This window comes from Jatropha curcas, chromosome 11 (genome assembly GCF_041381405.1).
Source record: "Jatropha curcas cultivar XTBG-Jc1 chromosome 11, XTBG_Jcur_1.0, whole genome shotgun sequence".
Classification (NCBI taxonomy): domain Eukaryota; kingdom Viridiplantae; phylum Streptophyta; class Magnoliopsida; order Malpighiales; family Euphorbiaceae; genus Jatropha; species Jatropha curcas.
The window spans coordinates 2,656,904-2,669,544 of record NC_143161.1 but is presented as its reverse complement, the minus strand read 5'-3'; the positions used below and the strand labels follow the sequence as shown (position 1 = coordinate 2,669,544).

Here is a 12,641-nt window from a genome sequence, read left to right as displayed (position 1 = left end):
GTTTATGTTTCGTATGGTTTCTCCAAGCAGTTCTGTTAATAGATCAAACAGTCTTCGGAATTATGTCGTTTTTACATACACATGGTTAGTTTTGTTGCTCTATTTAACATGCTCAGCTGTAGAACGACAGCTTGTCTCTGATACCAAGTACATTTCGGCTTAAAACGACATAAATTTTGTGGAGTGTGCAGGCTTCTAGTCCAGGAAGCCAACAATTAGTATCTTATCGAACTCTACACAGTATATATTAAAAGTTAAAAATGCTAGCATTAAATTTTCAATGTACATCAAATTCTGATACAGAATGAACAAATGGAATCGTTTATTTGTTTACTCCCAAAACTCTCAAACACCAAGATTACTCTCTCAAGGATAGAAATTGTTATTGTATTGGCTGTACACATGAACACCCGCTTAAAGCCAAAATTTTGGTATATGCAAAATGTCAACAAGTAAAAGGGATTTATTACGGAGCAGAAACAGTATTAAACTCTACAATATAGAGCATTTAAGAAGTTCTTTCACTACCCCTGGGTAGAATTCCAGGATCATGGATTTACTATCTTCAGCTCCCAAGTCAGCAATTTTCCATTGAAACCAAACAAATGTTTTCCTCTTTATTTATGCTGCACAATATACTATAATTGTTTTAGTTCTTCAATTTTTTTTGAAAAAAGGAAAACATCATAAGCAAATTTTGTGCAAAATCATGAAATTGATAGCCGAATGGATTCTTTCAATTCTGAGAATGATGATTAAATGCATTAGTATACTGACCAGATGTAGAGGATGAGCCAGTCCATGTTGCTTCTGATGAATGAATAAAAGACCGGGGATCACTTGAACTATGAAGTGAAATTTGATCATCCTGGTTGCTCAAGACTTTTGATCTCAATTCATCACCATAAAATCCTGAACCCATGACCAATTCACGAACAGGAGTTCGACCTTCAAGCATACCTACTACTTCAGACATTGTAGGTCTGAGAGCAGGTGAAGTGTTAGTGCATAACAATGCTACTTTTGCCATTCTAATCACTTCTTCCTTCTTGAACTTGGAGCCTAATCTTGGATCAACTAGATCCATTAGGTTTCCTTTTTGTTGTAAGACAAAAGCCTGAAACAACATAAAGAAATTTGCAAAAAAAAGGGGCTAAGATAAATATATATATTTTTTTTCAATATTCCACTTGCAATTCCTATATATATATGTATATATATTTTGCCTAGGGTAACAAACAAACCATGATATAACATGAATTGACAACAGTTTAACATTCAATTGTTTTACAAATTACTTCTCGCTTGTTTATGGAGCACACACACAAAAAAATCTAGAAAGAATGGCATCAGTATAATGTTTTGAAAAGTTCAACTGGGAAAAAGAAAAGGTATGAAATTTGGTTTCTGTTTGAAGCAAACAGATATTCACATTTAGCATCCCGGTGCATTAGGTGTGGCTTTTATTCAAGTGCATCAGAACTCAAAAGAACATGATAGAGGATCTTACCCAATCTAGAAGACAGACGAAATTTTCATCTGGTCGATATTTCATGTTGTTCTTCCCAGAAACAATTTCTAAAGCAACAACCCCAAAACTGTAAACATCTGCCTTATGAGTTAAGTAACCCCATAATGCATATTCCGGTGCCATGTACCCTCTGTAAAAAAGAATGTAATATATGAAATTTGTTTCAATAGAAGAATGTACCCCACTAGACTTATTTGGACTGGAACTGTGAGGAAAAGATATATGCATAATGCGTCTTTCCAATCTTTTATAGGAGGCCTTTCCCACATTAGTGACAACATTATGTTTATATGCTGTCGTGGATTTTATGCCATTATACATCTAACGAAATTAAGTAATAATTCGTTTCCACTTAAAAGATATTATTTTTGTTTGGAACTGATAACAATCATGGCATAATTGCAGTTACTTTCAAGACATCAGGAATTTAGGACTACCTATTTCCCACAAGCTCATAATTGTGGTTTGAGATCAGATAAAGAAACAAAGGCATACTGCTAAAGAGCATGCAACAAAGATTAGTAAAGGATTAGAGAAAAAGGGTAGCTCACATAGTTCCAGCAACTCTGGTGCTGATGTGGGTGTTCTCATCTTCATCAAGCTTGGCCAAACCAAAATCAGAAATCTTAGCATTTAGCTCCCCATCAAGCAGTATATTAGCAGTTTTGATGTCTCTATGAACAATTTTCAACGCAGATTCTTCATGCAGGAAAGCCAGACCTTTTGCAATGCCAATACAAATCCTTTGCCTAGTAGGCCAGTCCAATTTAGACTCTCTTTCTACAACCACCATACATGAGCAATTAATAAAATTCACCGCTGCCAATTTTTTTTTTTTTTCTTTTTGTCTTCTTTTTTTTATTTATTTATCAAGGTGCACAAACTACATATTGAAGTAAAGAACAGAACAGCAAGCTTACCAAATAATGCATGTTCCAGGCTATTGTTTTCCATGTATTCATAGACCAATAATAATTGATTCCCTTCAACACAACATCCATACAACCTGACAAGATTTGGGTGTTGTAAAACAGAAATCATGCCTATTTCATTTAAGAATTCTCGATTTCCCTGCTTTGATCTAGAAGAGAGCTGCTTAACAGCAATTAGAGTACCATCTGATAGTGTTCCCTGAAGTAAGAATAAAAAATAATAGTTGTTTTACAGTTGATCATTCATTTGCTAACGTCAAGTAAGAAAAAGAATATAAACAGTTTTCAAGAATAATAGAATGTAAGCAATGTAATATACCTTGTAAACTGTTCCAAATCCACCAGCTCCAAGCTTGTTAGTTGGATTGAAGTTGTTAGTAGCAGCTTTGATTTGTCTGTAGGTGAAAACACCAGTTTGCAGATCTAAACCTAATAGTTCTGTATGAGGAACAAAGTTAAGTAAGTCCAATTAAAGAAAAAGGGAAGAAGTGAAGAGATGAAAAGAAAAACCAGCTTTTTTATTTTATTTTTGCACAGTACCTTGTTCTTTGACTGCCCTGCCTCCCAAATAACCTTTCCACCAAAGACTGCCAGTAATAATGAAAATGAGGAACAATGGCAAAACAACAGCTCCAGCCACAATGAGTTTCTTCCTTTTGTCTTCACTGGAAATGGGAGGTTTGAATTCTATGCAAAATTATAAAAGAGCAATAGCACTGATGGTCAGACTTCACACACACAAGTCCACAAAACTATGTAATATTCACTGCCTATAATATATAGATATGCATCTGCAGTATGTCATTCTAGTACATGCGCCATACAAGATAGCACAAAATTCTCTAATTTAAAAGGAACAACTAACCAGATTCCACATCAATTGCAGATATGAGAGAACCATATGTTCCTCTCCTTGGGACAGCTGTTGTCCCTTTCGCAGCCCAATGAAAGCGGATCTCTAAAGTTCCATCCTTAACAACTGCTCTAAAATCCCGAATGATCACCTTATCTACCCCTTTTGCTTCCTTTGCAATATCAAAATCCTTCAACACGAGATCTTCCTACGACATGCAAATTTAATCAGATGACCTTCTCTTATAGATTAAGCATTTAAATAACATTGACTACTCACCTGGATATAAACATCAAATATCCGTCTCCCAAGACTGTAGAAGGATCTGTTACCCCTCATTACTATCTCAGCAAAATGAAGCTTCACACTGTAATTTCCATTTGCTAAGCAACGTGCATAGTATGAAAGAGAGAGAGGGGAAACACGTGCTCTCATATACAATTCAGAATTCTCCATCCTGAGGATGGATGAATTTTGGGCTATGTAGTCGCTTGAGGATCTGTTTTTATCCCAGAAATGTCCAGTATTACTAATTTCCCAACTCTCCCTAATTGGAACATATTTTGCTGCAGCTGTTGGCTCTTCATCCGCTTCATAGGTGATGCTTCCAATTTTAGTTGCACCTCCACCACAATTTATATGCAATGAATATCTGTCTATACAGAGGTTTCAACATATTAATAGTGATCACTGATCAGCCATGAGCAAACATAATAGAAGTAGCATGTGCTTTGATGCAGAAGAATGAGTACCTTTGGAACAAACATAGTTTTTCAGACATTCAGCAGGTTTTCTGAAACATAGTGTAAGAAAGATCTGTCAGCTAATGTTAAGAAAATGGAGTTCAGAGGTTAGGGATAGCGAAGTTCATAAAGAAGAATCTTACGAGTCGTTGACTCCTGAGGTGCTTCTGAACAAATTCCTGAATAATAAACAAAAAGATAAGGTTTAGAATGTAAAAGTAAAATGAAATTCTTCAAACAAAGAAAAATACGTTGTTCTTACAGTGTATCTCGACAAGTAGATGGCAATGAGCTTTCAGTAAAATTATTGTGAGAAATATCTATTTCACTGCACAAAACAATTAAACTTCTTTTAACATGTTTTACCCAAATATTAATACCTAAACAATGTATTGTCAACAGAAAATTACAATTGGCTGCTATGCTGATAGGATTGTTGACAAAAGCCCAAGGCCCTACAAGGTTTATTCTAGAAGAAACAAAGAACAAAGAGGGCAGCAAAAGAATTAGCAACACTGCTGGACACATCAACAGATTCTGTTAGGGGGTAATCATATATATAGCTAGTGATTGGAATGAGAGGTTATCGAAAAATATAGAGTTTGTTATTTTAGCAGGGGTTCTCTCTCTGGTCCTGGGGGTTGCTTGCAACCTTTTTACTTTATTTTCCCTTTCTGTTATTATCTTTCTTGCTCCTCAATCAAGACTTGCTTGTAAATCTGAAATCTCATTTAATGGAAGTTCCAATCTCTAATTTCATCTAACCTCTGTCTCTTCTTCTCTCTTCTTCTTTAAATTATCTCTGCTGCGTTCTTAACTCTAACATATGTTCAGTATCGTTGTACACTAATTTTTGTCTTCTTCTATTGCTAGAAGAAGAAATCTTTTTAACTCTTTCGAGTCACATTTAATTTATCAGTTTCCACCAACGTGGTTTTTTATCTCTCTAAATCCACTATGATCAGCCAGGGCTACTCAGATGTCAGGCACTAGCCCAGTCTCAACTTTGTGAGGCAGTTAAACTTTTTTCCCCAAAATTTTCCACATTAGAGGCCCCGTGGAGCAGGCAACACAAGGGATTCAGCTTCCCCAACCCCTAAACCCAACCTTGCCAGCATAAAAATTAAAACAACCCTCTTCATCCATAAGCAAAATAGTTGGCTCTAGCTGCGGGATTTGATCGCAAGTCTTCATTAAACTTAAGCACTAGGCAGGACACACTATTGCTACTGAGACAATTTCTGGGTTCAATCCCTGAGACTGGATGAAAAAGAATTATGCGGATGAAAGGCAAAAATTCAACACCAACGTCCACTTCCATGTTCCATATAAAGCAAGAACAACATCGAAAAATTTTTGTAGATGATACGGATTCATGCATTCCATATGGCAGAATGGAATCTACAACTGAACTAAAGAGGTGAATCTTTGTCCAGATCAGGAATTTACACACATAATATATGTTTGTAAGGTTACCTGAGCATGCATGCACAACAAATATATATTTGAGTCAGAAGTACAATTTCTTTAGGACGGAATAATAATACATAATCAACATATTTTCATGCAAAAACAAATGCAGGATTTAGGAAAACACACATACACGCGAGTATCTCCATTTGTCAGCCAATCAGGGATGGATCCAGAAAGCAAGTTGCTTGTTAGATACCTATTCATCAGGCAGCATCATGTCAATTTGTTAGATAGCAGACACTCATCATTATACTTCGTGAAGGAGAAAGGAAGAGAGTAAAAAGAGACAGTCAAACTTTCTCCCCTCAAAAGGCCATTATTTACTTTCAAGGTTAACTTATATGCTATCCAAAGTGTTACAATATATAGTGTTATAATTTTATATTATACAAGGAAAAGGAAAAGAAAGTCTCTTCTCAGTTTATCCTTCGAGCATCATTACTATTTCAAAAAGCAGTACAGAGTACTCAAGGAAATTTGATGTTTATTCAAAGAGAATCAAGTACAGATTTTCATTCATAAAGCACAAATTTGCATAAAGATTCATAAAGCAATTGTGCAGCTGCTGATCATGGTAGGGATAGGGGCATCCTTGATGAAACCAAATTTAGAAGGCGATCATATTATAAATAACAGTTAAGCATATAAATTTAAGTTTTTTTGGCTTCTGCTAGATGTGTTGTTAGACTTCAAAAAAATATAAAGCTACAAAGTGAGGTGTCAACTTGTTAAATTTGAATTTTGAAACATTGAAAGCCTCCCTATGCACTAGAAGCTATACAATCTAACCACCATCATGAAGTTAGAAACTTACACATTCTCCATTTTCGTTAGACCTTCAAGATCTGCCAAAAGACTTCCCCCCAATCTGTTGAAACTGAGATCTCTGCATGGAAATATTTCTGTTTTTTAACTAGAACAACTGATGACAAAAATCTTTAAAGATTAGTTTGCAGGGAAAATAATAAGTTAATTATAATCTTAATTATAATAAATAATAAGCCTCCAATTTTTCTTGTATAAATAAAGGGAAAAAAAAATGGAAGCAAGGGAACAAATGATTACAAAATTTTCAAATTTGGCATTGGTGCAAAAAATGGTGGGATAGATCCAGATATATTACAATTCCTCAACATTCTGCAACATGAATTATCTTCGCATAAGCCAAATTACTGCAGAAGATATATTCTTATTTTAAAGTATCCATCAACGTCAATAAGGACTTACAACTTATTCATCCCTGTCAAGTTTTGTAACTGCGGAAACTCTGAACCTTCTCCTCGTAAGTCACTAATCCTTCTACACAATATAGAATAAGAATAATTGTCAGATACACAGTTTTCAACTTTCAAAAGCACATGAGGATATAAGGATAAGTAAGATTGTATGAGTGATCAACTTAAAAGGCAAAACTTACAGTTCAGTTAAATTATTCAAAGCAGAAATGCTAGAAGGAATGGGCCCTTCAAGACCACTAGCTTGGATTTCTCTATTAGCATGCAATTCAAAAGGGATTTAGAATTCATTTATAAAAAAAAGAAAAAAAAAAAGAAACTAGCATATCAGATTCAGAATTTGAGATAGGAAAAGGTACATACAGTTTCTGAAGATTTTTCCAGCTTTGAAAATAATTAGGCAATTTTCCAATGAAGTTGTTGCTGCTAATCCTACTGCATATGACCCAAATCAAAAACTAGATTAAAAAGAAACAAAAGTTAAGAGATCAATTCGATAAAGAAATTTTAAACCTAACAGCATTCAACATTGTCAAATGTTACAAAGACTTACAGCTCCGTTAGCTTTGTCAAATTTGTGAGAGCCACCGGTAATGTTCCAGTCAGATTGTTTGCGCTAAGAAAGCTAAGAGCAAAAACAATATATACAAATAATAATGTCAATTTACTATTTATTATCAAAATCAAAGACTATTTTCTGACAGAAAAGGTTTAAGGGACTAACAGAATCTCCAAGTTAACCAAGTTTCCAAGCTCAGGGGGAACAGTTCCCGAAAACATATTTGTCTCAAGGCTCCTGAATAAATTTTAGCTCAAGATTATCACAAGCTAATCACGTAAACAGTTTAAATTACTTTCTACTGAAAATGCAATAAAAGAGAGATATCGAGCTGTCATACAAGCCTCTAAGTGTCACAATGTTTCCCAAATAGCCTGGGATTTGTCCTGTTAATCGGTTAGCAGGAACGATCCTGCAGTGCATTTTAATTCAGTACAAATGAACATTCATTAGCGATAATAACGTTGACTTGCAGACACTGCTTACAGGATTTCCAACTTCATAGAAGCCCATTCACTTGGTATATTACCGCTGAGGTAGTTCCGATCAAGAGAACTGTGCACCAGTAAAATTGTAATTGATATAAGCTTCCAGTCCATTTTACAGGTGTTAAACGGTGTACACAAATTGATCGAAATTAACAAACTTCTTACAGGAAAGTAAGGTTAGGTAGTTTCGCAATAGCACGAGGCAGCACACCAGCAAGATCTTGTCCATCAAGCCTTCTGTATAACAAGAATTCAAGGTCCATAAATTCCACCACCAGAATTTATAGAAATTCCAAAATCTAGTATTCTAAATGAAAAATGTAATTATAACTTCTCATTGACCTAGAAAAGATAACTAAGTAGCATTTATTACCCTTTCACAACATCAATCCGTATCACTTGGCCCACTGGCCACAAAAATCACCAGTCTCAAAAATTATTGAGTAATACTTTTGGTTAGTTAACCGCTACAATTCAAAAAGTAATTTGAACATTGAAATATGAACATGAGTTACATAAACTTAAGAGGGATCTTACATGCTCACTACATGGCATTCTCCATCAGGGAAAGAACAATTGCAAATCACTCTATTTCTGAAAAATGGACTTCGATCTGAATTTGGTGTGGCCCAACTTGTATCGTTACTGCAAGGATCTACGTTAAAGTTCCAGTCTTTTTTCCCCAATTGTGTTGCCACTTCTTTTAAAGCTTCCACTGCACATACGTAAAGCTTGTCACTTTCTGCATTTTGAGGGGTTAAGGAGAAAACCCATTAATTGATTTACCTTCAGCATTAGGAAGTTGCCCTTCTTGTGCTTTAACTTCAGTTGCTAACATGGCCATGAAAATCAGCAGTACAAACACAACTGAGCTAAAAAAAGTTCTTAAAAGTTTAAGGAACATTGCCATATTCTCCTTCCTGAGCTATGCCTGTGAGCTGCAAATCAATGAAATGGTCAGTAGACGGATAGTTTAAACATGGATAATCCCCAGTTGAGTTAGATGCGGTAACCTCTTTCTTCGTTGTAATGTCACCTTTTCAAATGAAAAGTTTATATATTATGGGTTATGGCTGTGCTGGCCTAAGATGATTGATGGGTCAACATGTAATATAATATTTAGTGAACGTCGCGAAGACTTCAATCAATAATCCACTTTTGGCTTTTAGCTTTACCCAACATTTAATTAAATGAGAAGCACGTGCTGCTGTTGCAATAGATCCATAGCCGAAGTTGTTGATTGCTTGATGCATTTTGATTAACAAGTTGTCCTTTTTATTAAACATTTATGTTATGTTATATTAGAAAAAGACCAAATAGGGGAAAAAATCGAGAAGACGGTTTTTGAAAAAGATTTCAGATTTCTTTTGAATGAGAGGGAGAGGAAGTCATAGCCAACCAAGAGAGAAAGCAAAATATTAATTGACCAAATTCTTTATCCATTTCAAAATTAATTGCTTCCAGCTGCAGGCAAAATCATTTTCATGGTCCTAAAGTTCAAATTCCCATTATTCTCATAGGAAATACACACGAATGCTGCATTGAATTTTACTCATTTTATTTTAAAAAATAATATACTTTCTATTTTCACATAAATTAAAAAATAACAATTATTATAATTAAAAAAAGAATTATATTTATATAATTTTTTTATTATTCATCTTAAATAACACATGAACAATTATTATATTGAAATAACAAGTAAAAATTAATAAAATTGACGTTGGAAGAACACTAGCAAGATCTTGCCCTTTAAGAAATCTGTGCATTAAAAGAATTTAGCATTAGAACCTATCAAATAGAGTGGGTAAAAACTTAATTGGATAATATTTTATAAATAATTATTCTTTTACATGCTAATAACATGGCAAGCCCAAGTGGGTATGAGCAGTTGCAGATGACACTATTGTTATACAGTGGCTTATCTGCTGAATTTGGTGTCTGCCAACTTGAGTGATTACTGCAAAGAGCCACACTAAAGTTCCAATCTTTTTTCCCAACTTGTTTTGCTATTTCGCGTAGACCTTGGACTACAAACACAAATCAAATTCTCATATATTTGATTTTCAAATTTTGGGTTATTCGCTCCCGGTTATGAAGTTATGATAGCTAGTTATACCTTCATTTTTAGGAAGATACTAAGCTTGTGCTACAATGTTCATTGCTACCACCATGCACATTATCAGGAAGATAGAGGTGGTTCTCAAAGTATCACCACATCTTGCCGTCTTCTTGTCTCTCTCTCAGTCACTTGGAACCCATTTGAAAATTTGAGAACTTTTATAGACAAGTTCAATAATTTGATTACTGATAAAAAAAGATAATTAAACTATTAATTTTAATTATTATATTTTGCATTAATAATCTTTAATCATAGTTGCATACTAGTAATATTTTTTTTGAAAAATTACAATATTATCCTCGCTAATAAAAAGGTTTTATTTTACTAATGAAAAAACAAAACATCTCAAGCTTTACTTAGATAGATGGAATGTCAAGAGACTTGCCTAAAGTTTGAAGATGGACCTTACATATAAGTCGAACAATAATCTATTTCAAATGTGAAATTAATGACCAAATAATCAAAATATTACAAGATATTGATTAGTAAAAAATAATATTTTTTAGTTGAAGGAATTAAATAATTTCATAAAATTAAGTTTCAAAAATAAATCAATGACTTCGACAAATAATATTGAATGTGAAATGAAAAGGAATTTTTCTCTTTCCTGTTCGGGCATGGCAATGTGGAAAGGTCAGTCATTACATCCTACACGCATGCATTATTGGTTAGAAAGCATACTGTGCGGATAGAGACAGAGCTGTGGCTGTGGTGTTGTTAAATGAATGTACAGAAATTATAGCTTTGGAGATGGGCGTTGTTGACCCACTAAACAAATAAAAATAGGGCCTTGTTTGATTTGTAGAAAATAAGAAATGGATAAATTTTTATATATGCAAGTAAATTTTGACTCATTAGCATATGCCGTACGTACCGCTGCTGCAGAGAATATCTGAGATTTTTTTTTTTTTTTAGCACGGATATCCTTCCAAACTGACTGGTACTTACTACTTAGCAGATGTTAAGGCGCAGCTGGATTTGCTAACTGATTCCTGCACTTTGACAGAACTCAGACTCAGAAAGTTGATTTTTTTTTTTTTTTTTTTTAATTTGTAAAATTATTATGATACGATATTAATAAACAATAGAAGCCAAAAAAGAATTTTGTGCCTCTGGTGAGGTTCGAACTCACGACCGCTTGCTTAAAAGGCAAATGCCCTACCACTGGGCTACAGAGACTTGCTAATTTGTTATTTCTAAATACTACTTCAGCTCTATCAGAGACTACAGGAATGTCGGGGCATATGGAAAATTATGTGGAGGTGTGGAAGGAGCAATCAATTATGAAGTGATCTAACGGATCTTTCGAGGATGACTCAAAACGCATTTTTGCTGCCAATATGATCAATTTGGATTTGGAGCTTAGTGATGGAATTGATCTAAATAAAATTATCCTCAAAATCTGATATAAATCTTTTCAAAATTAGGAACAGCCTCTCAAATCTATATAAAAGTATTTATGTGTATAATCATCTGATTTAATTTGAATAAATTATATTTATAATTTCATAAAATTTTACAAAATATTTACACAACATCAATGCATCCCCACCTGTATTTAATTAGCAAAACTCCAATGAGACAATTGTTCAAGAATTTCTTTTTCCTTGGTGACAATGGCTTTCTTCAAGCGTCCAATTAATACTCCGGTACAGTTAGGGTTTCGATTCTGGAGTGATCTCATAGGAGTTATGGTCAGATGAGGAAGAGCCTAATGTATTTCCTGTAGTTGAGTTTTGGGTTTGACTCCCACTTAAACTTTGAGAGTGTTGGCGGAGGTCTTTCATGGCCTTAAACCTTAAATCTTCAGTGTAGCTACCTGGTTCTGGAACCACGTCCGGAACGTCCGTTCGGCCTTCGAGCATGTTCACAACCTCGGACATGGTTGGTCTGATTGCAGGGGATGCGTTTGTGCACAACAAAGCTACTTTGACCATAATTTCTGCTTCTCCTTTGTTAAACTCAGACCGCAATGTCTCGTCAACAAGCTGCATCAGATCTTCACTTTGTTGCAAATAGCAGGCCTACAATATATTCTTTCTTATTCATTATTTAAAATTTTCAGTTCATCAAAAGCTTCTGCAATTAGAGTCAACGATAACAATTTCTTTTCATGATCATTTCAAACTCAATAAATTGTGCCGATGGACTTATGAAATCATTTCACTTTTCATGATCATTGCAATTTCTTTTATATAGCTTTGTGTAGGACTTATGAAATCACGAGTTGTAGTTGGCCTGCCTCGTTTTTCCGTAGCTTGTAACTATTTTATGTGACAAGAAATAGTAAATCCAACGAATAAATTGTGCTTTTCTTCCCCCAAATTTGTTTAAATTAACAGATGTGAATACCATGAGCAGTTAGTTTTGATTTGAGAAATTGATTTCGAGTTTAATTGATTGGTCAATTTTGAAAATTAAAAAAAAATATATATATATATTGGAGTATTGAAAAGTCGCTATTAATCTTGTTTATGTTTCGTGTGGTTTCTCCAAGCAGTTCTGTTAATAGATCAAACAGTCTTCGGAATTATGTCGTTTTTACATACACATGGTTAGTTTTGTTGCTCTATTTAACATGCTCAGCTGTAGAACGACAGCTTGTCTCTGATACCAAGTACATTTCGGCTTAAAACGACATAAATTTTGTGGAGTGTGCAGGCTTCTTGTCTGGGAAGCCAACAATTAGTATCTTGTTGAACTCC

The 12,641-nt window shown here is 34.4% G+C and overlaps 1 protein-coding gene and 1 non-coding gene across 4 annotated transcripts; both read right to left on the bottom strand.

Annotated features, from left to right (window-relative positions):
* Nucleotides 1-245: 245 nt before the first annotated feature.
* Nucleotides 246-8,864, bottom strand: LOC149492347 (putative LRR receptor-like serine/threonine-protein kinase At1g07650). 3 transcript variants are annotated; one of them, XM_089716587.1, is made up of 25 exons: nucleotides 8,601-8,864; nucleotides 8,352-8,529; nucleotides 7,980-8,051; nucleotides 7,813-7,881; nucleotides 7,667-7,738; nucleotides 7,492-7,563; nucleotides 7,321-7,392; nucleotides 7,131-7,202; nucleotides 6,950-7,021; nucleotides 6,760-6,831; nucleotides 6,598-6,669; nucleotides 6,347-6,418; nucleotides 5,663-5,728; nucleotides 4,322-4,387; nucleotides 4,203-4,238; nucleotides 4,069-4,109; nucleotides 3,596-3,972; nucleotides 3,329-3,524; nucleotides 3,004-3,150; nucleotides 2,783-2,901; nucleotides 2,452-2,662; nucleotides 2,083-2,311; nucleotides 1,511-1,661; nucleotides 778-1,117; nucleotides 246-638 (listed from the first exon to the last, which is right to left on the bottom strand). In XM_089716587.1, the coding sequence occupies exons 1-25, from the start codon at nucleotides 8,722-8,724 to the stop codon at nucleotides 622-624; spliced, it is 3,015 nt and encodes a 1,004-aa protein (XP_089572713.1). In that variant the 5' UTR covers nucleotides 8,725-8,864; the 3' UTR covers nucleotides 246-621. The 3 variants fall into 3 exon arrangements, with proteins under 3 accessions (XP_089572713.1, XP_089572714.1, XP_089572715.1); XM_089716588.1 differs by having other exon boundaries at nucleotides 246-626; XM_089716589.1 differs by lacking the exon at nucleotides 6,598-6,669.
* A 2,179-nt stretch (nucleotides 8,865-11,043) lies between these two features.
* Nucleotides 11,044-11,115, bottom strand: TRNAK-UUU (transfer RNA lysine (anticodon UUU)). Its single transcript has one exon. It is a non-coding gene; the product is annotated as a tRNA-Lys (tRNA).
* Nucleotides 11,116-12,641: the final 1,526 nt, after the last annotated feature.

Bases quoted from the DNA above. Each gene is read 5' to 3' on its own strand.
- LOC149492347 (XM_089716587.1), bottom strand. From the start codon at position 8,724: ATGGCAATGTTCCTTAAACTTTTAAGAACTTTTTTTAGCTCAGTTGTG. The intron at 7,393-7,491 runs GTTAGTCCCTTA...TTTTGCTCTTAG, and splicing joins TTGGTTAACTTGGAGATTCT to CTTTCTTAGCGCAAACAATC. The intron at 6,419-6,597 runs GTAATCATTTGT...ATTTCCATGCAG, and splicing joins ATGCCAAATTTGAAAATTTT to AGATCTCAGTTTCAACAGAT.